The sequence below is a fragment of the Heteronotia binoei genome, chromosome 6 (genome assembly GCF_032191835.1).
Source record: "Heteronotia binoei isolate CCM8104 ecotype False Entrance Well chromosome 6, APGP_CSIRO_Hbin_v1, whole genome shotgun sequence".
Taxonomy (NCBI): Eukaryota; Metazoa; Chordata; class Lepidosauria; order Squamata; family Gekkonidae; genus Heteronotia; species Heteronotia binoei.
The window spans coordinates 114,103,110-114,126,001 of record NC_083228.1 but is presented as its reverse complement, the minus strand read 5'-3'; the positions used below and the strand labels follow the sequence as shown (position 1 = coordinate 114,126,001).

The 22,892-nt window shown below is 40.1% G+C and overlaps 1 protein-coding gene across 2 annotated transcripts in view; it reads right to left on the bottom strand.

Annotated features, from left to right (window-relative positions):
* Positions 1-22,892, bottom strand: part of RSRC1 (arginine and serine rich coiled-coil 1) — a 284,862-nt gene that overhangs the window by 35,659 nt on the left and 226,311 nt on the right. For both annotated transcript variants that reach the window (XM_060242387.1, XM_060242388.1), the window contains exon 7: positions 2,895-2,963. In XM_060242387.1, coding sequence (XP_060098370.1) covers positions 2,895-2,963 — 69 coding nt within the window. The remainder of the gene's footprint in view (positions 1-2,894; positions 2,964-22,892) is intronic.

The following is a 22,892-nucleotide window of genomic DNA, read 5'->3' as shown; positions in this document are numbered from 1 at the left end:
CTCTTTCTTCCATTGTATGAATCTGTGCACTCTTCCAATGAGCTATTGACGGTAATTTACCTTCCTAGGGTTCCTCCATCATCCTCTACCAGAGCCCATCTCTTGTCAATTGTGATACCATGTGGAATACTCTATAGAGAAGAGCGCCCCTTTTTAGAAAAAGCTAAACAGCTGTTTTATTTTCCTGAGCATCTGGTCATGTTTGAGAAATCTGTGTTCTAACTGTGGATTTATTGGGTTAGATTCAGTAGTCATTTCTGATGATAGAAGGGATTTCTATCATCAGGACTATGACTTTATTACATCCTCTGTTTCACTGTTCCCTGAAGAGCTGTCCCTGGAGGACAGGGAACCCCTAGGAAGGGGATGAGGGGTGAGCTGGATGTTTCCAATAGAAGTGAGGAATTGCTCCATCCTTCCATCAGTGGAAATCCAACCAATTATTTGTTTTTTTATTGTTTTATCATGTCAGGCTTGACCTTCATCTGTAAATCTGAAGGAAATAAACCTCCCAAATAAATAAATCTCTCAAACCCACCCCCCATCAGATTTTAGTGTAAGAATAATCAAAATACTGTTCAACAACTAGAAGTGCAGAATATTTTTAAACTTGAAATGAAGAAATTTCTCAGTCTACAGTTCTAGAAAAGATGATGGATTCTACATCAACAGAAAAGGGTTTTCTTGTATGAAGAAGACAGTTTTGGATCTCTTAGAAATCAGCTCTGGAATGTGGTAAGACTTGCCTTGTCAAACCATTTTAGGATGCTAGGTAATACAATGCAATAAATTTGATTAACTTCAAAATGAGACTGCAAAGTAGCAGTTAAAATGAAATAGATCAGAGATTTGGGATTCTACCCTCAATTTGAAAATTGAGATATTCCAACTTCATAGAGATTTCACAGGGAAAACAGAAAACAAACTTTCACATGAAACAGATTATACTGGGATCTTAATACACTCCTGATGTAACTCCTTACATAAAAGCCCAGAGACTTGAAAGTGGTTAATCACCTGCTGTGTACTACTGAGATGACAGACTAAGTTAGAGGAAACTATATTCCACTTTGAAGTTAGAATGTCCATGAAGCAGAGATGAATGATCTAGTTTTCACTTTCACACAATGCCCTTTTAAATACCTTCCAATTTTGCTTTAAGTTAAACTACAAAAAAACTACTTAAATGCCATAAAAGCATGATAGAGTGCCATGACAGCGATAAAATGGGGACTCTTGTTCTTACTTATTACTGCTTCAAGCGTAGAGATATTGGCCTAGCGGTGATGGTAACTTTAGTAGCTTTATCTTTAGCCGCAATGGACATTGCTAAGTGTGAAAAGCGTACATGCCTATTATAATACTGTCACATAAAGTGTATCTGGATAACATAATTAGAAAATTAACATAAAAGAAAAGATTTCCTTCAGAGGTAATGAGTGCCCAGTGTGCTTTGAAGTTAGAGAGAAGAAAAGCTTCTACAATTTTTGAACACATCATTAAACTGAAGTTTATGAAATTTGAACATCTATAATCACCTCTACCTAAGATAGTGAACAAAATTAAAATTATCAGTTTAAAATCTGTGAGGCTAATTATATTTTATATTTTCAGTTTTGCAAAGCACATTAGTAAAGTTCAGTATATAGTGTCAGTCAATTGCTTGTATATTAGAAACCTAGTTAGAGAAGCCCTCAGTCACTGAAAGGTGCAATTAAAGTGAGCATACCACATGCTGGTGTCTTGGAGACAAAGTAGCTGGCTGCTGCGATTTCTTCAGGCAGAAGAACAGTTTGGTCTCTCACTATCCATATTCAGATATCATGCTAAATGATGGTTCCTAGGCCACATTTTGATCATATTAATGTGACATGTGAAGGCGAGTTACTCAACAAACTACAGCTTGTTGGCAGATTTCTAAACCAGTTTCTGTATGGCTGGTTTACTGACTGGCTTATCATGATGCCAAAATCTCAGGTTGTTCAGTAGCACTGTCCCTTTCAGGCTCCTGCTTAAGGAGATGGTAGCATAGAGCAGAAAAAATAATCTAACTCCTCCAGCTGCATTCAACAATGGAAGTTGCTTTCTTAGGATACTTTCTCTCACCCTCTATTTTTTTCCATACTCCACCTACCCACTAATGATGACTGAACAGGAATATGATCTCCACCTTCTCTCAAAGAAAAAATTAAAATTCAGATGGGTAAAATCTCAGTTAACGACATGCTGTCGGTTCAGTTTGCCAACATATACAATACAATACACATACAACAGAAACTGTTCCAGACAAAACACTGTTAATGTCAAAAGCAGTTCACAATCCACACATTGCCATACTCAGGGGTCGTTTTGTAGAAAAATAGGTGGTGGAGCTCATCCAGGAATTGTTATGCAGCTGCATCTACTATTCAATGGACAAGAAGGTGGAACTCTCAGAAGGAGAAGGTGGAACTCGCAGAAAGATTCAGGAGCTGTGAGCTCCCACTGAATCCAAAGCCTGGCCATACTTCCCATCAGAGCAGAGTAGGGCAAGGGAGATTCCCCCTGATACTACAACCTGCAAATTTGATCAAGTAAAATTCCTGGGGTTATCTGAATTCCAGGGTAAGCATTTGGGGAACACCAAAACCACAGTGGGAGGGGACAGTCATGAAATTCCATGTTGCAAGTGGAAGTGGATTGAGAATAAAACTGCAAGTAGTACAGTAACGCTGTAACAGCAAAATCTTCATACTCCAGGACTGCTTGATGTAAAAAATGATCAGTTTTCAGGCTGTTCTAGTAATCAGGATTTGGACTACATATACCAAATCTCAGTTATCTAGTTTATCAAAAAGTACCTTAAAATTTCGGTACTATTCTGAGTTACAACACTGGAAGTTCCATTCAATTACCTTCTTCCTTTTTCTTCTTTGCTTCTTCTTCACTTCTCTCCTTAGCTTTTAATGCTTCATCTGCTTTAGCTAAAGATAAACAAAAAAGTAATTAGTTAGTATTGTTAGAGGAAGTATATCATAGTTAGTTGAATCTTTGATGGGAAAACATGGTGTTATTCATTACTAAATTAGTGTTTCAGAATTTATTACAGTTGACAGCTACAGCTCCAAATCATGTTTTGACGTGCAGACGGGCCACAGAATTCTAAACCTAATTTTGAAAAGAACATTTCTTAATGAAAATTCTTCTTTTCTATAGCTTCTACAAATCATTCCAAATTCTTTGGGAAAACCCTCTCTTGGCTCATGTCTCTCAGGAGTCAGGGTTCAACTTTACTTTCCCAAGAAAACTGGGATCCTGCCTTACCAGACTGAGTTACGCTATAAAAGGAAGGAAAAACAGAAGGATGGGTCAACAGGAAGTTCACAGAAATCCCCACTTTCCCCTCTGACATACAGCAACCATCATGGTGCAGTGTTAAGAATACTGGATTAATATTTGCTTCATCTGGGATAAAATTCCTGTTCAGCCATTATGTTCCCTAGGTGGGTCAGTCAGCCTAATCTTGTGGCCAAAAGGTGCTGCCTGTTTATACAGGAGTACCCCAATAGCTAGAGAGAGAGAGTGGGGCTCCTATTCCTGGAAACAAAATGGAATCTGATCAGAAACAGGCCAAAGAAATATTCCATTCAAAATGGAATAGTACCAGCAGAGAGTTTGTTCTGGTCAGCACCTAAGGCAGCTTCTTGACATGGCCTCCCCCACCCCAATGGAATGCATAAGGACAAAAGGGTCTGCCAGTAAGTATGGAAAGGAAAGGTCCCTTGTGCAAGCACCAGTCATTTCTGACTCTGGGGTGACGTTGCTTTCACAACATTTTCACGGCAGACTTTTACGGGGTGGTTTGCCATTGCCTTCCCCAGTAATCTACACTCCCCCGCAGCAAGCTGGGTACTCATTTTACTGACCTCGGAAGGATAGAAGGCTGAGTCAAACTTAAGCTGGCTACCTGAAAACCCAGCTTCCACCAGGGATCGAATTCAGGTCGTGAGCAGAGCTTAGGACTGCAGTACTGCAGCTCTAATCCTCAGCTACTGATCAATGGCCCATCCCTCAGGCCCATTACTTCTACTCAGCCTTTTCTATTTACTTCTATGCTATTGCCTACCAAGTTGCTCAAGGTTTTTGTCTACTACACTGATTTCCTTCCTGGGTGTCAAACCAAACCAGTTTAAACCTATCTATTGCATCCTGACTCATTCTTCTAGTAATTACTGTGTAAGCACTATCTATGGTTACCTGGAGATCCATTCAGGTGACCAGAGTCAGCTCTGCTCATTGGCTTGAGATGAGCACCCAATCAGGTACCCAGAAAAGATTCATCACTGCCCACCACAAGCCAGCCCCTTTTCTGGGAGGACCTCATCCCCTCCAAAGGTTATAAACATGAGAGCAAGCCATACCTCCTTGTTCAGTTTGAGCACATGTAACCAGATTGGTCCCCCCCATTACTCTAAGTAAGGGGGCCCCTCAGAAATGGCACATGGTAGCACATGTCTCCATCTTCAAACTGTAACTGAACCTAAGCACATCTGGACCAGGTAGTATCACCCTGTCTATGTTTTACCCTTGTGTTAGCCCCATCAATTTCATCTCTGTTTTTCTTAGGAACTGTGATTGTAGTATGAATTATTTGCCTTGTTTGAATGTGTGATTTCTTAATAAATATCTTTTAGTTTACTCAAAATCTCATTATTTAAAAGGAAATTCTTGGGAGACCACCTCCTGTATACAAAAGTTGTGATCCTGCTTTGCCCACCAAACTAATTCCCCAAACCTCCTTTGAAGGCAATTTGGCTAACAATCTACCTAACAAAGTTGTTCAGATTCTAAAAATGGACACTGGGAACAACATGCATCTTTCTGAGCTCAAGGAGGAAGGTCAGGATAACAGCCACTTAAAAACTGTTCCCATGAAGATCAGCAGAAGGGAGAATACTCTGCAAAAACCCTGAAACGGGAATTCTTAGTATTTTCTTTTCCTCTCCTGCCTTCTGGACACCAGTGTTCCCAGATAAACCAGGAACTCCACTGTAAAAACAACACCTACAGTACCCACCCTTCAAATGTGACTTCCACAGAGGTAAAGACAACAGTTTTATAGTGTCTTATAAAGGTCCAGCAGAAATCCATATTAAATCCTTCCAGTTTTATCAAATGCGAATTTAACACACAAACTGCAGAAGTGACTACGAAAAGTTGGGGGAGGGGGGACTCTTATTCTAAGTAGTCCTGCCAGGATTTTCCTTCCCTACAACAAGGCCAATATGAAAGGAAAAGGGATCTTGGGAAGAAGTTATTGTAGAGTTAGATCATGACTCTTCATCCAATGACAGGAGCCTTCCAAACAGAGTTAGGATGCTTTCCATAAATGGTAGATTCCTAATTTCATACCGTTTTTTTAAAAAAGTCTAATCTATTCATTTCCAATTCAAACATTATATTTATTCAAGCATATACCATACACACAGACCTCTAACAACTAGTTACTTAATTTAATATGCAAATACATGCTCACAAATTTGCTAAAATAGATGTTGTCAAATAATCTCTTGAAAGAAAGCATCTGAAGTTATGTAATATTCCCTAGAACCTAAACATTGGAATAACAGAACCATAGAATTGGAAGGGATTTCCAGAGTCATCTAGCCCAACACAGAGATGCAGGAAATTCACAAGTACTTTACCCTTACACACACACCAAGTGACCCCTGTTCCAAACACGGCAGATGGCAAAAAAGAAGAAAAAAGTTTCCAGGATCCCTGGCAAAGCTGGCCAGGAGAAAAATTACTGCCTGACTCCAAAGTGGTGAACAGCATTTCCCTGGACGTGTCAGAAGCAGCCACAAGAATGAAGCACTGATGCAACCCTTCCTGCTCTCCTTCCCATAATCTGCCCAAGTTCACAGAATCAACATTGCTGTCACAACGTTTCCTCTAAGCTGCGGAGTCTTGTGAACAAAAATTCTACTTTGTGAACTACTGTCATTAAGGTTGTGAGTGAGCACTTTGGCTACCGCATAAATTAGTTTGCTTTGGGTCCACTCTTCCTGAGTCAAACTAATTGTGTGCCCACTTGTGCAAGATCTTGTGCAACTACTTTCTGGGCAACATAATATACAGGGAGGAAAGCTGCACAAGATCTTGCCAATGCAGAACTGCACTAATTTATGTTTCTGCTTGCACACTGCTGGATCCAAGCCAAGGTGTATATGTAAAAGAATGTATTTTTTTGGAAGGTAACCCATCTTAACAATGAGTCATTACACTCCACATTTGGAATGTTATGGTTTAATGTAGGACCTGGGTGGCTAATAAAGAATAATACAGCTGTTTAGTTCATAGATCCCCATCAGAATGATGTCAATCAGGATCAAGAAGGGGATGTGAAGATTTTCCAAGTTAGAGGATATAGGTGGTTTCATATACATAACAAACGTGTGATATGGTGCTGAGATATTTGGCAGAAGCCCCTTCAGAAACTACACGCTGCTCAAGCAGATTGCTGCTCAATGAACTGGGTCCTCCCCCACCCCCAAACCCTTCATTACACATTTTAGCAATGATATTTCATTTATGTTATGATGACAGCATAGTCTAAAAAGAATCTTCTTTCATTTAGAAACCTCTTCCCTTATTACTTAATTATCTACAAGTTGCTCGACTGCAGGGGTTTTAAATACTTTACTACAGATGTTAAAGAAGATTAAAAATATACAGCACAGTAACAAGGGACTATCAATATACTCTGTAAATTAATTAAATTTCTGTTCTAGCACATCATTTATTCCAAAGTATTAATGTCTCAAAGGGGCCATTCTCTTTTATTGCCATCTCTCAGCCTGATGAGTGAACTTAGTGAGAATAAGTCTCTAATAGCATTATAGTCGATGAAATATTAAGTTTTAAAAAAATATTGCCTTGTCAAAAGATAAAGAACCAAAATATGGATAGTGAGACTTTACAGTAGACCTCAGTATGCACTAAATCCATTATATGCCAAGTATAGAGCAACAGTTGGATTTTTTTTCTTTTCTTTTCTGCATCAGCACATCAGTTATATGAATATTGAATTTACATATTAAGTATGAAGGACATGAATGCCACATGACCACAACTTTCAAAGCCTGATGCCTCTTTGCAGTCAGTAGCTACACCTTCTGAAAACATAGAGCTTAAATACTGATGTTCTGAAATGATAGAAGCAATTACAGAGACATCTGTTTCCATTTACAAGCTTTTAGACACACTTAGACTGCATTTAAAGTAATGAAATATTAAAACTTTTCTGCCAGTAATATCTTTATAAGAATCTATTAAATTAGATAATAAAAACAAACCACTGGTAACTGTAAAGACTTTTACTTCATTTACACTTTATTCGCCTAGTAGCAGGGCAAGGATAATAGAAATTCCATTTGAATTTAATTTTGGTTATATGTGTAATTGTAGCTATACCCCTTGAGTCATGTAAAATGCTCAGCTTATGTTTCTTTCAAATTATCCAGCTCAGATTCACATTCCACTCCTTACAACCATCTTCAATATGTATTAGCAAAGCTCATTAGACTGAAATTTAATAATGCAAACATTAGGTGGGTTTCAAGATCCTCCATTATCAGCACAAGATGGATTGCTTATATATAGCTCTTGGTCCAACCAGGCAAAATTTAGATTCAATAAACTACCAAGCTTAAATCTGATTTATTTATTGCACTATGCCAGTTTGTTCTTCCGTAACTGATTTGTTCTCTGCATTGGAACAGTTCATTATATATATATTTTTTAAAAAATAGCTAAATCATAAGTAAAAAAGCTTATCTCAAGGTTAGACATGCATTTTTGTTAAGTATATAACCTATACCATGCCAATTTTCTAATATTCTATGTCCCAGCAAACATTTTTAAAAATTTCAAGGTGACATTTATTTTTCTTTCTTGCATCATTATTTGAGCAAGGCAGCAAAAGAATAAGAAGTGCAAACATCCTAAGTAGCATATGATTTAATGTAAACCATAAACTGAGATTCCCAGGTCACTTACTTGAAAACACATTACACTAATGCCAGTGAGAATGGTTTTCAAATAAATTTTCTAAGAATTGAAATGGAAGTCTTTCCCCCAAAAAATGTCTAAAACGCTATTATAGCTAACAAAAACCAGAGTGAGAAACCTCTGTGTTTCGTTTTTAATGTAATACGGCATGTATTTATAAATTCAAAGAGAAATATCTTTGCCTCGAACCCATAAAATTTATAATTTGGAGTTTCAAAGATCAAACTCTATCCAATAAGTATAATTTTTATTGCTCTTTAAAAACTCTGAAGAATACACGAATGTATACATCAAAACCAGGCTTATCATAAGCAATTTACTAAATGTGTAACAAACCAAACTATGACACATTATGTGCAATTCTTACACCGGATAAAATCTTCTTCAGCAGTATACGTTTTAAATTGAACACAGTAGTATTCTAGTGCTAAGTGAGCAGGGGTTTCTCCATTTCAACAGGACTTATGGTCAATTCTTTTGTTATCCCCTCCCCTCCTCAATACATGCAGCAACTTCCATCACTTTCTGAAAAGGTAGGCTGAGCCCGAGTGATTTTGTGCTAGAAAAAGCAAAAGCAACAATCTCTCTTTTAGGGATGCCAGCCTCCAGTTGGAACCTGGGGATCCCCCAGAATTACAGATCATCTTCAGACTACAGAGATCAGTTTTCCAGGAGAAAATGGATACTTTGGAGGGTGGACTCTGTGGCAGTGCCCCACTGAGGTCCTTGTTCTCCCAAGGCTCTAAACCCCCAAATCTCCAGGAGTTTCCCAACCTGGATTTGACAACCCTACCCCCCCCCCCCCCATCCCCACCTGCTTCTGAAGATCTACACAGTCCGCCTTAGTTCTACAAGACTCTGGGCATGAAATTCTGTTCTCTCACTATCTAAGAAGCGATGGGGAGTCTCTCCCACTGCTTTTTCCTGGTGCTTCATACTTTGCTTTCAAGTGAGCTGGGAGAGGCCACAATCTAGAGGTATAATACATGCTTTGTATCCACATCCATGCCCAAACACTTCCAACAGAAAAGTTTCAAGGGGAGGGTGGAATACAAATCTAATAAAACAAACAAACAAACAAATCCTCAGTAGAATCTGGAAAGACTCCCTGAGATCCCACAAAGTTTGCCAGAATAAACCATACTGGACAAAATGAACCAGTGATCTGACTGTAAGATATAGTTCAGAGGTGCCGAACTCAGTTGTTATGAGGAATGGATCTGACACAAATGGCACTTTGTGGGGCTGGGCCATGCATATCATAAAATGTAATGCCAGGTAGCAGAGATATAAACTTTATAAAGGACACAGTCAAACACAAATAAAGATTTTTAAAAGCTTAAAATACAAACATGCTTAAAACTCCTGCAATATCTTGTTTGAAACGGAAAGGTAGGGGATAATGGAATTTGGCAATACAATGTTTAAAAGAAAACATCAAGGAAAAGCACAATGATTACAGCAGAAACTAAAAATATAAAATGCTCTGAGCCTAGGAAAACATCAAAGGTCTCTTGGTCCAGACAGACTATCTGGGCCCAGAGACCCTGTAGACTCTGTATTTTCTTTGCAGACAGAATCTTAAAGAAGAACCCTGTTGATATAACATCCTGGTTATGCTAACCAGCCTGCCCAGGGCTTTAATCAGGCCTGCAGGGCTCTTTTCTCCCCCATCCCCCCTCCTGTCCTCACCCTTTAAAGCTCAGAGGCTGCTGAAGTTTCCAGCTCCTTCTGTCTTGTCTAGGCTGAGCCCGAGTGATTTTGTGCTAGAAAAAGCAAAAGCAACAATCTACTCCATGTTCCAACTGCTGCATCTAGGAACGTGGATGGTGTGAGGTAAAAAGGAAAACATGAAATGGCTGGGCATTGCAAGCTTCCCCGCCCCCCACTCAGATTGGCAACGGCACTGCAGTGTAATATCCCCCCTTTGGCTGTGGGATCTCCGGTTAGAGTATTCACTAGGTACCAGTTCTCAGGTCCATTCAGAAGAAACAAGCTGGGTCAAAACATCAACCCTTTAATTGCAAGGAAACAACTCCAGGAAGTAACAGCTTCAGCTGGCCATAGGAATGCTATAGCACAGACAAAGTTGCAAGAAAAATGTGAAATGGATTTTCCATTACGGTCTCTTGGTCCAGACAGACTATCTGGGCCCAGAGACCCTGTAGACTCTGTATTTTCTTTGCAGCTTTGCTTCCTGCTGCAGCAAGCAAAGACAAGACAGAAGGAGCTAGAAACTTCAGCAGCCTCTGAGCTTTAAAGGGTGAGGACAGGAGGGGAGATGGGGGAGAAAAGAGCCCTGCAGGCCTGATTAAAGCCCTGGGCAGGCTGGTTAGCATAACCAGGATGTTATATCAACAGGGTTCTTCTTTAAGATTCTGTCTGCAAAGCCAGGTACCATGTGACATTCCTCTCCCCCCACCAGGTACTCTGTGCATCTGGTAAGACATGTTCTACAATGCATAGAGCAGGGGTGTCGAACTCATTTGTTATGAGGGCTGGATATGACGTAAATGAGACCTTGCTGGGTTGGGCCATGTCAGGTCAGGCCGGGCCGGGCCATATCGGGCAGGGTCATGTATGTACCTATTTAAGATTATGGAGCAGAGATATAAATTTTATAAAGAACACAGAAAAACACAAATATGTTTTTTTAAAAAAAAAAAACTTTAAAAGTGCTTAAAACTTTAGCTCCCATTGGTCTTAAAGATGCTTTTTTTGTATTTCTCCCATGGTTTACAGGGAACTGGGCAAAGGAAGCTCTGGGTCTTTCCTTCCTTCCCTAGGGACTGGGGGGGGAGCATCAGCCAACAGAAGGAAGAGAGGCTTGGCTAAGTAGCTCTGTTGTGCAACTGAGAGAGCCTGGAAAGCAAGCTATAGGGCGAAGGAAGAGGATGATAGTCAGCTGCCCGAGGGCCTGATAGGAGCCCTCCAAAGGCCTAATTCGGCCCCTAAACTGCATGTTTGACATCCCTGGCACAGAGGGTGTGGGATAGAAAATGGGTATCTCATGCTGTGGTGAGATTGAGACAGGCAGTTGCCAGGAAGAAATTTGTGGTGGCTAACAGCAACCCAGCAGCTATGTTTGGGACTATTACTACTGAGTCATTCTCCATCAGAACCTGAAGATGGCAAGATAGAAGATAAATGCTATGACTCAAGTAGTTCCACTGAACTAGGCATTATTTCTGATGTGGACAGACCTAGATGTGCTGAATGGACATGGTCTGCCATCAAAAATAGTAGCTTTGAGCTTCTTTCCCTGCCCCTCCAATCACATGTAACATTTAGGCAGATTTACCTATGTTACAATTTATTAAGCATTTCCCCTCTTCGCTGTGTTGGCTATCTGAAGGTGGAGAAACACACAAGAAAGGGCTGTCAAAGTAAGCCAAGCAAAACCCTATGGGGAGAGAGAGGAGAAAACTCAATATAGGACTGTTGCTTATGGAAGTAAACTCATGTCAACTAACATGCATAGTTCAGCCCTAACTCTCCTTTCATGGTTCAGGATACACGCATGATAACATGCTACAAACAACTGGACTCAGACCCAAACATGAATACAACCTGACAATGAACCAATCTATGCAAGAAATACATTTTCTGGACACTACTGCAGAAATACACAATGGACACATAGACATCATCTTATACTGGAAACCTACTGACTGACAAACATACTTGCAGGCCTCCAGTTACCATCCTAAACATACCAAAGGATCCACTGTATACAGCCAGGCTCTCTGCTACAGCTGCATTTGCTCTAATCCTACTGACAGAGATTCTCATCTGAGGGATCTACAACAAACTTTTTTGGAACTAAAGTATCCACCTGGTGAAGTCAGGAAGCAGGTTAACAAAGCCAGAATGATATCCAGAGAAAACCTATTTACAAGACAGGCCCCAAAAAGACAATAACACACACAACTCTCAACTCAAAACAGTTCAACGCATCATCAATGGAACATTACAACAGACTTTAATTTATTACTATTCGCAATTAAGAAACCTAATGACATTGACATCTCCAATTCTGATGTTTATTGCCTTTGCTGTTTTTTCTGTCCAGTCAACCCAAAATGACGATTACCAGACCCCAACTCGCATTCTTTTAATCTGCTAAAAACATTTCGCCTATTGTGCATACTAATTCACTGCCCACTCTCTATATAGGCAGGACTGCTAATTCCATCCCATACTATTGTCTGATGAAGTGTGATTTTAGCACACAAAAGCTTACATTCTCGATAAAACTTTGCTGGTCTTAGAAGAGCTACTGGACTCCAGTTTTGTCCTACGTACATATGTTATTTAGCCTCCATGTAACCTTCATCTTTGGATTTAGCTATCCACAGATTGCAGCCACACAGCTAATAGTATATAATGTTATACTGCAGTCTATGACGCTCCCCCTCCACTTTTCTTCCTCAGAGGCTAAACCTCACTAACTGAACAGCCCTGGTAACGTGATTTCTTCTACCATAAGAAACTTTGGCTATTCCACCCTATCAGTAAAATATATTTTGGCAATTTGCTCAGTCCAGGAACCTGAAGGAGGGATAGGATCGCTCTTTAACTTAAACCCTTGAAAATGGCACTTGAGACACTTTTAAAATTCAAAAATAACAGGTTTTATTTAACAACAAGGAGAAAGTCAGATGAAATCAGGGGAAGGGCTGGTGCGCCTGCTGAGTGACCTTAGGTGGCTGCCTAGGGTGCAGTCCTACGGGGGATTGAACTGGGCGCTCCTTGGCAAGTGGGGGCCGCCCCATCCCTCCTGATTGATTTAAATCATGCAGGAGGGCATCCAGGAGCAACCACTGCCCGGGAAAGGCTTTTAAATTGTCTGGGAGGCCAGTGCCTGCTCCTGGGCACTCTTCCCGATCACAGGTAGTGCCGGCAGAAGCAGCTGGGCTGGCCTCTCCCTTCATTTAGAGACCTTTAAATTGCATGGAGGTGTGTGTGTGGCTGCTCCTGCTGCTCTTCCCGTGTGATCTGAATTGCCAGTGGGGTTGGCTTTCAAGCACCTCTGCCACAGCCTGAAGGCTGCCCCTGCCAGAGATTCAAATCACATGAGAAGACATGACTGGGAGAGCACCTAGGAGTAGGCAGCGGCCTCTTGGATGGTTTTAAGGCCCCACTGATCAGCTGATCAGCAGGACCTTTCCCAGGCAGGGGAAAGGCAGCGATTGCTCCTGAGTGCCCTCCCAGCCTAGGGCATCAGGAAGCCTGGCACCAGCCCTGATCAGGGGTTGAAATTAGTGAAGTAAAACTAGCACACATAGACTTTTGATCTTATATATCAGGCTAATGAGAGGTTCTTAATTTATTCATAGTTACTTAGATCTTTATATTGAGAAACTTTTGTTCCAGTGTTTTCCCAAACACTCTGATATACTTCAAGTAATTGCTGACTCTTTTGGTGCCCAGAAGCTGGCACCCTCTTCCCAAACCCCTTCTCTTGGAACACCAGTACTCTTGAGTTTTTGACTGACTTTTATGGTCTCTACAGGCAGCTTCTAATCATACTAGACCAGGGATCTCTGTACTCCTCAGAGACAACTCTCCCTGTTTGACTGGGTTAGGAACATTCTTCTCTTGAAGATCTGTCTTCTTTTCTCTGGCCTGAATGGCAGTCTTCTCTACTACTCAGACTTCCTTGTTAAACTCTCCAGTTCTCTGTCTGTGTTCAAACTGCTAACAGTGAATTCAGACTGCCTTTAATTAAGGCTGAAATCTTACTCTGTCAGCACTCAACCCTTTTCCCATCAGGAATAGACTCAGATGGTCTCAGTACAAGTCTTCACAATTAAGGCAGGAATCAGATTGAATCTTCTCAGCATCTAAGATGACTTCTTTTTTTGCCAGCTGATGCTTACCAATCAGATTGCTCAGAGCAGCCTATTCTTCAAGACTCTCTGGTTCTGTGAAGAATTAACCCTCCACAGTCCTTTAGTTGTTGGTACACCACTTTTAAGCCTCTTAAAAATGCAGTCTGTCACAAAGCCACATGTTAGGGTTTCAGGAAAACTTAATTCAGCAAATTCTGAGTTACAGGAACACAACACATACAGCCTTTTAACCTACTTTAAAAATGCCTAACGGACTGTTAAAGGTGAAGAGGTATGCAATAACTGATATTTCATACCTTCAACAAAAGGGAAGTTTTATTAATATACCAACTCTGTAGCTGAGGTTAAATTTTAAGTAATTATCTTAATAAAAATGCACCAAAATCATCTTCAAGAGTTATAAATAAACCTTTTGAGATTTCCCCCCTCTTACATGCTTGTAAAGTTCCAAAAACTACTTGAATGTTAGTTATTATCTTTCAACGTGATTCTGAAATACTTTTCATCTTTTAGTCTTAAAAAAGAAAAAAAATAGAGGAAACCTGAAGGACAAAATCCTAAGAAGCTGAAATGGTCATTCAGGACAACTGTAAAGTTTTTTCAGATGCAAATATTGAAAGATCAGGGAAATACAAGCTAATTGCCATTAGTGTCTCTTGCAACTGGGGGGATGAGGGAACTGTATGTAGATACAGGTTAGTTGCACCTCATGGCAGCTGTGGCCCCACACCAATTTTGGCTGCTGACTGTATTATTTATTTATTTATTTATTTGTTCGATTTATATCCCGCCCTACCCCACCAAGGCGGGCTCAGGGCGGCTTACAATACAAAAAGCTAACAAAGATCAGTTTAAAATACATTAATAATTATACAATAAAATACATAAAAATACATAAAACTCACATCAATATGCACTATGCTACCTTTTCCTTAAATCAATTCTTCAAGTATTCCAGTGTTCAATATTCTGATGTTCAAAGTTTAAATATTCAGGCATCCCGATATCAATTAATTGTATGCCAACCGGAAGAGGGCTGTTTTACAGGTTCCGCAGGGCCCTCACCTCCTCCGGGAGCTGGTTCCACCAACAGGGGGCTGCAATTGAAAAGGCCCTGTCTCTGGTCGCTTTCAGACAGGCCTCCTTTGGCCCAGGGATTATAAGGAGGTTCTGAGACCCCGATCTCAGCACTCTCTGGGGAACATGTGGGGAGAGACGGTCCCTAAGGTAGGTAGGTCCCAGGCCATAAAGGGCTTTAAAGGTCATAACCAGCACCTTGTACCGAACTCGGTATGTTATCGGCAGCCAATGCAGTCCTCGGAGCCCTGGCTGAATGTGCTCCCGTCTAGGGAGCCCTAACAACAGCCGGGCAGCGGCATTCTGCACTAGCTGCAACTTCCGGGTTCAGCACAGGGGCAGCCCCATGTAGAGGGCATTGCAGTAGTCCAGCCTCGAGGTGACCGTTGCATGGATCACTGTTGCCAGATCGCCATTCTCCAGGAAAGGGGCCAGCTGCCTTGCCCGCCTAAGATGAAAAAATGCGGACTTGGCAGTGGCTGCTATCTGGGCCTCCATAGTTAGAGTAGGCTCCAATAGCACCCCCAGGCTCCTAACCCTGTGTGCCGCTGTCAGAGGCACACCATCGAGGGCCGGTAAGGGAATCTCCCTACCTGGACCACGGCGACCCAAGCAAAGGACCTCTGTCTTCGCTGGATTTAGTTTCAGCCCGCTCAGCCTGAGCCATCTAGACACGGCTTGCAATGCCAGGTCCAGGTTTTCTGGGACACAGGCAGGCCGGCCGTCCATAAGCAGATAGAGCTGGGTGTCATCAGCATACTGGTGGCAACCCAGCCCATATCTCCGGGCAATCTTGGCAAGAGGGCGCATGTAGATGTTAAACAACATTGGGAAAAGAACTGCTCCCTGAGGGACCCCGCAATCAAGCGGGTACCTCCGGGACAGTTCACTCCCAATAGCCACTCTTTGTCCCCGACCCTTGAGGAAAGAGGCAAGCCATTGTAAAGCCAACCCCTGAATCCCCACATCGGCGAGACGGCAGGTCAGCAACCGATGGTCGACCGTATCGAACACTGCCAATAGGACTAACATCAGTACCGCCGAGCCGCCTCGGTCCAGATGCCGCTGGAGATCATCTACCAGGGCAACCAGCACTGTCTCCGTCCCGTGACCCGGGCGGAAGCCCGACTGATGGGAGTCGAGGACAGAAGCATCCTCCAGGAATCTCTGTAGTTGCAACGCCACTGCCCTCTCAATGAGTTTACCCAAGAAGGGTAAATTCGAGACCGGCCGATAGTGTGCCAATTCGGCTGGGTCTAATGTTGGTTTTTTTTAAGAGGGGGCAGACCACTGCCTCCTTAAGAGGTGTTGGAAATTGCCCTTCCATCAGGGATCTATTTATGATATCCCGTACAGGATACCTAAGCTCCCTCTGGCAGGATTTAATAAGCCAGGTGGGGCAAGGGTCCGAATTGCAAGTTGTAGGGCGTGCAGACAAGAGGATCCTGTCAACTTCCTCCAGGCAGAGAGCACTGAAACCATCCAGGACACAATCTGAAGACAGGCAAGGAGCCTCGGGTTCGCATACTGTCTCCAATATGGCGGGGGCGTCGCGGCGGAGCGACGCGACTTTATCTGCAAAAAATTTCGCAAAAGCCTCACAGCCGATTTCCAATTGACTAGAGTTTGGGCTGCCCTGTGGCAGCGTTATAAGAGTCCGAATTGTGTTAAACAGTGAGATGCTGGGGAGGGGAAGGGTGTGAAGCTCTCCTCACATATCCCAAAGAACCAGGGAATATATGAAAAGCAGCCTATTCCTATCAAACTAATTAGCATGCATGCTCCCCACATAATAAGCAAATTTTTAAAATTTCAGAGTGAAAAAAGAAAGCAAACAACATATTTGAACATGTGCCACAGTGTGTGTGCGTGCATGTGTGTGCGTATGTGAACTGATGTCCTCCAAAACGTCCTGTCATTAACAGCCATTCTCATGTCTTGCAAACTGAGGCCCATGGCTTTCTTGATAGAGCCAATCTATCTCATGTTGGGTCTTCCTCTTTTCCTGTTGCCTTCAACTTTTCCTAGCATTATTGTCTTTTCCAGTAACACTTGTCTTCTCATAATGAGACTGAAGTATGAGAGCCTTGGTTTAATCATTTTAGCTTCCAGGGAGAGTTCAGACTTAATTTGGTCTAGAACCCACTTATTTCTTGGTGGTTCACAGTATCCATAAAACTCTCCTTCAACGCCAGATTTCAAAGGAGTACTTTCTTCCTGTCAGTAGTGCCATGTGGTTCTGGATCCTGTGGCACTTTTGGCATGACCCTGACACTGTGCTGGGCCACTTCCGTTATCCAGATCCTTCACAGTGGACAGATGAAGAGCTGGGAATCCCTCCTGATGGACGAATCTGTTCTGAGTTTCTGAGATCTACAGAACTGGATGCTTTACTTTATGTAGAATTTAAATTCAAATTGTTTATAGAGGTGTCATACATAAAAGTTGGGATATTCACATTACTTCCCATCAGAAGAAAATAAATCCATTACTAAATTGCTACAAACCAGTGATTAAAATCTAATAGCAGTAATGGAAGCAATAAAGAAAAACTTATATCTGTAGAAACTAGTATTTCTCACCTTCCCTGAGTAAACTGGAATATTAAGTTTACAAGGCATTCCCCCTTTACTTTTGTGCTTCTTGATGCAGAAAAAAGATCACAAATACAATCCTAATTAAAATGAATACTTATTTTCAATCAGCCAACCACATATTGTAACAAAAGAGATCTTTTTAAAAAACCAGGGACTTGGTTACACTTTGTGCTGTTCTAAGGTGTTGTTATTAAGGTAATCTTTGTCCATGAGTACAATTCAGGGAAGCATGCACAAAAATGCAGACACAAACCAAATAAGCAGGTAATCAGTATTTATTACAAACACAAAGAAATAGTTATCTCGCTAGCATGTATCACAGTAGAAACCAGAGTCAAAGTTAAGCAGTAGATGATATGGCCTGAGGAGACCAAGTCACAAATCTCTAATCAGCTATGAAACTCACTGGTGAGATCACTTACAATGCCATGAACTGCTTGGAGCTCTCTCTTGAAGGAAGGGGTTACTTACAATTTTTCAGAGTTGCAACTACTCTACTTACATATTATAGAACAGTTGGATGATGCCAGACCACACACTTGATACATTTGTTGCAAACTACATGGTGCTACACATACACTCTGACTTGTGTATACCTGTATTATGCAAGCTACAAAATACAGTCAGAAGTTTGGTGAACACAGTCATGTTTCCCTAATTCTTATTAACCTTTCCCAATTGTCAGGTATGCGTAAAACTATAAGGATGTGGTGGTATTAGCAATTAACTCAAATGAAACCAGATACACATCAAGACCAAATACATTTTATGTCTAGGTTATTAGGGTTAGGAAAAGTGGGTAGAGGTTTGTGCTCAATCTAAACACAATGCAGGTGTAAAAGTATTCTTTATAACAAAAAATATTAAGAGTTCTGAAAGCTATTTCAGTAATGTGTTGCTATCTTACAGTGGCCTAGGACAGAAGACAAAGTTGTCTGGGAGAAAGCTAATATAAAGTTATCCAGATCCTGTTCAAATGTAGGATCTCCATAATTAGAGAGTAATTGGAGTGGGAGAATCATTTCCACATTGCCATAAATGGTTTTGAGCAGGGGTGGCCAAACTGTGGCTCTTTCACACATACTATGTGGCTCTCAAAGCCCCCTCTACCCCATCAGCTGTCTTGAGAAGGCATTTCTCTCTTTAAATCACTTCTCCAAGCCAAGTCAGTTAGTAGCTTGAAGACTGCATTTAAAGTTACAGTTACTTTCTTTCCACCTCTCCCTCCCTCCCTCTCAAACATCTGATGTTCATGTCTTGTGGCTCTCAAACATCTGACATTTATTCTATATGGGTCTTACATTAAGCAAGTTTGGCCATCCCTGGTTTGGAGCTCTTCCTTAAAAGAAGGAATTGAAAGAATACCCCTACAGTCTTCTTGAGTGGCAATGATTCAAATACATGTTGAAGAACACTGGGATGATGCCAGACCATGCACTGTTTCTGTTCCAGTTTAATTAAACTTATTAATAATTTTAACTCTGTAGCATGGCAAGTAGGTTTTGAAGAAAACATGTCTTCTACCAAGTACCTTATTTTACAAAACAGTAAAGTGCCAAGATTTTAACCAAAATATAATGTGTGTAACCACTCCAAGACAGCTCATGAGCGGTTGCAGTATAAAAATGTTAAAAAAATAAAATGTAATTCCTGCAAATGGAAGGATTGGCAGAAGAGGATCTTCTCCTCCTTGTCCCAGAAGTCCCTTGCACTTCCTAAAATTATCTAGTTCTGGCTGGCTTGGTGGCAGGGGGTGTGGCCTAATATGCAAATGAGTTCCCTTATTGTTTTTTTTCCCTACGAAAAAAGCCCTGATATGCTATATATTACAAAGGACTGCAGTATGTAGAAGGAACTGAGCAAAAGCTGGAGAACTCCTAGGGCTGGTCTGCTTGTGTAACAGCAGATGTGATGGATTTCACAGGATTTCCCTTTCAGATTACAGCCCCTTGAGTCACTGTGAACATACTGTGCAGGAAGGGAAAATGCTCATCGGTGTGATGCAAAGAATCCATTAAAAAGCAACTTTCTAGTTCTAAATGAGTGACAAAATACTGGCTACAATACTGTGTTTTTAAAAAATGAAATAGTTATCAGTGAGAAAAGGGCCATTAGGGCAAATGTAATTGTAATAATTGAAGATTATGAACTCTGACACATTGTGAACAGGCTTACAGATGGCTGGAAAAGATCTAATTGGCTCAGAATTGAGTCTGGCTTATGCTATTACCAAACATGGAATTAGAGAAAGCTACCATTTACACTTGAGACAGCTTTAAAGAGAGTCCTGGCTTTGCATTATTATGCCTCTCAACTTTATAGCATAATTAGTTGTTTTACACATTCCCTTCTTTAATTTACAGCCATAAATGTTTAATATTCAGCATTCTTTGTGAAAGATGCAAGCCAGCCTAGTATGCAAGTATCAAATGATGCTACCTTCCCAATAATAGGATTGACCATTTTGACCCATTAAAATACTTTTTTTTCAGTTGACTGGTCAAGCAACAAGAGAGGGGAAGCTTCCTTGATCAGCCACTGACTCTGAGGCATATAAAGATGAAAAATTATAACAATGCCAACCAAGTATATCTAGCTCTTTTTATGAATCTGCTAACACATGCCCTTTCTGGAAAGATTTCACTGGAACAACAATAAAAATAATACCAACTTTATATGCAATGTTAGAATGAAGAAAGTTCAGACTTTTCCAGCCACTGTAAGTCACTTCTATATCTTGTTGATTTCAACTGGAAAGCTGAAGATGTACGGAGGTTTTATTCAATGAAATCAACAGAACCTAAAAACACATAAACTATGAATGGAACATGGTCCTCTTTAGCAACCAAATGCATACAAAAGGTCACTAGCAGCAAGAATAGTAGCTGCGACTACTTATTAGAACAAGGGGTAATTCAGGATTACAAACAGAACAGATAAACAAAAACAGATATCTTTTTAATTTGACTATTTAACTTTATAGCTGTTCTTGAGGTAGCAAACTAGTTCTTCAACATAAATACTTGTGAAAATGTGTGTTCAGTTTTTTTTCATTTCCGATGTACCTGTGGGTCCTACCATGCCTGTATTTAAAAGGAACTGACAAAAGCCTGTACAGAATGACTAGCAGGAAAGCTCTACAAAGCTTATTTAAATTTTAACATGTTCTATAAAATATCTATTTTCTCATGCTATCTACAAACATAAACAAAATTAATTCTTCTGGAACTATTTTTCATTTGCAAAAGAAGACTAGAAAGATTTTTATGAAGCCTCCACAATTTCTCTTAAGCTGCTGAGTCCAGTTAATACAGTAACTTGATTCAGAATGAATCTGCCACCATAGAGGCCAAGGTTTCAGAGCATGTAAAAAACAATGAAGACTTAAAGCATCCAGCACTGGAAACAAATATAAATGGCCTTATGGCCTTACCACTAACTATTATGCTAATGGGAAATATTTGAACAATCTCTCCTCAAACAACATCTGTCAGAACAAAACATGAAAGTAGATTTTCTGGGGGAAACAAGTGACCTTTGTAAAGAGTAAACCTTCTAAGCAGCATACATAGTGTATTTTAGCATTTCTCAGTTTGAGAGCAGGTAAAACAGGTCATTACCAATGATATTATAATGTCTTCATCCATGCAAGGTAGCTATCATTAATGCTATAATTAGTCCCATACAAAACACATCTCACTAAATGTTTTCAACACATATAACATTATTAACTAGAACCTAAATGCCAGCACAATTAAAGAGAATGAAAGAACTACAGCTTACAAATGTATATGAATTGTGTGTATGCACGGAGAAGCTGTTCTCCAGAAGGGACAGGTTTAGATGAAGCACCCAGTACAAGCTTAACTTACCTGATCCTACTGATTCCAGAGGCTGAGTTTTTTTCCATATGGACTTTAAAAGTACAAGCATTTACACTATACTTATAGTGTGCTTGATTTGAGAGACCACTGTGTCTTGCATTTCCTCTGAAGAAATGTGCTACAAACTATTGACTACATAGGGGATGTTGCTTCTGCTGTAATACAGTCATTCAAAACTAAAAACTGTAATCAACATATAATGCTTTGCCGGGTCATTCTAGCTGCAGCGCACAAAGTGTAAACAGAGAACAGTCAGGTAAAAATCAGTCAGAATCACATAAATCTTCAGGAGAAATTTTCAGTTGATATAAATCTGCATCAATGTAATTTGTTTGATATACTAGACCTGATGATATCACCTCATATATGCAGAAATGACTATGGATCAATATACATGTCTGCACATTATTTCAGTTTATGGGAATCTGACCACATTCTCAGTGTTTTGTATTGGTGTGGATTATTTTCAGCTTGTTACTTTCAGAAAAGAATCTTGAAACAGAAATATGATTGTATGGACAGTTTTTATTCATAGTGTAAAAAGATGGAAACTACTAACTAATTTTCAACATGTATATCAAAAATATCAAAGGTATATTAAAAGTTGTCTATAACTCCTTATTTAGTAAAATTCGCATTAGGTTACATCAGGTATTTGGAAATAAAACACATACAAAAGCCAAGGAATTTATTCTAGTAAGAAAGTATCAAACATTGGGTTCTGTGTTTGATTTCTTTCTTCTTTTAATGCATTCATGAAGGTGTCATTCACAAAGAACTGGATATTCACTAGATGGCGCAACTAGAATAATTTCCACATTAAACCATACTGTGTCTGTCTACTGGAATGAAACAAATGAAGCTACAGATAAAGCACTCATTATCGGGGGGCTTGTCTAATCCTGAAGTATTAAGTTGAACTAAAACCTTTTGATCTACTTGCCCCATGAATGATTTCAGCTAGGAAAATGTATATTGGAATAAAATTAAGCTAAAGGAAAGGATACTTTTAATAGGACTATGTTTCTCCTATTTAAGATGGCATTAGAAAAAATTATCACACCTAAAAAAGCAGGTGAGAGTCATTTTAATTATATTTTCCAAAGATCAAATAGGTCACTGATTATATTTTCAAAGCATGCTGCAGAAAACGCAGCTTCATGAAAAATGAATCTTTAAAAGCTACCATAAATGGACAACTAACTGTAAAGCCAGTATCAACAATATTTACCCAAGAGTGGGTGTTACTAAACATTTTACTAAACATTTTTCAAATTTAAGATTTGAATGTCTTATTTAAACAGTACTTGGAACAAACTTGATTATATAACAAAACATGTTGCTATAACACGGACAAATTAACAAAAATTCTTTTTCACCATTCCCAGCAAACAAGTTTGACTTTTAACTAAATACCTACTAATATG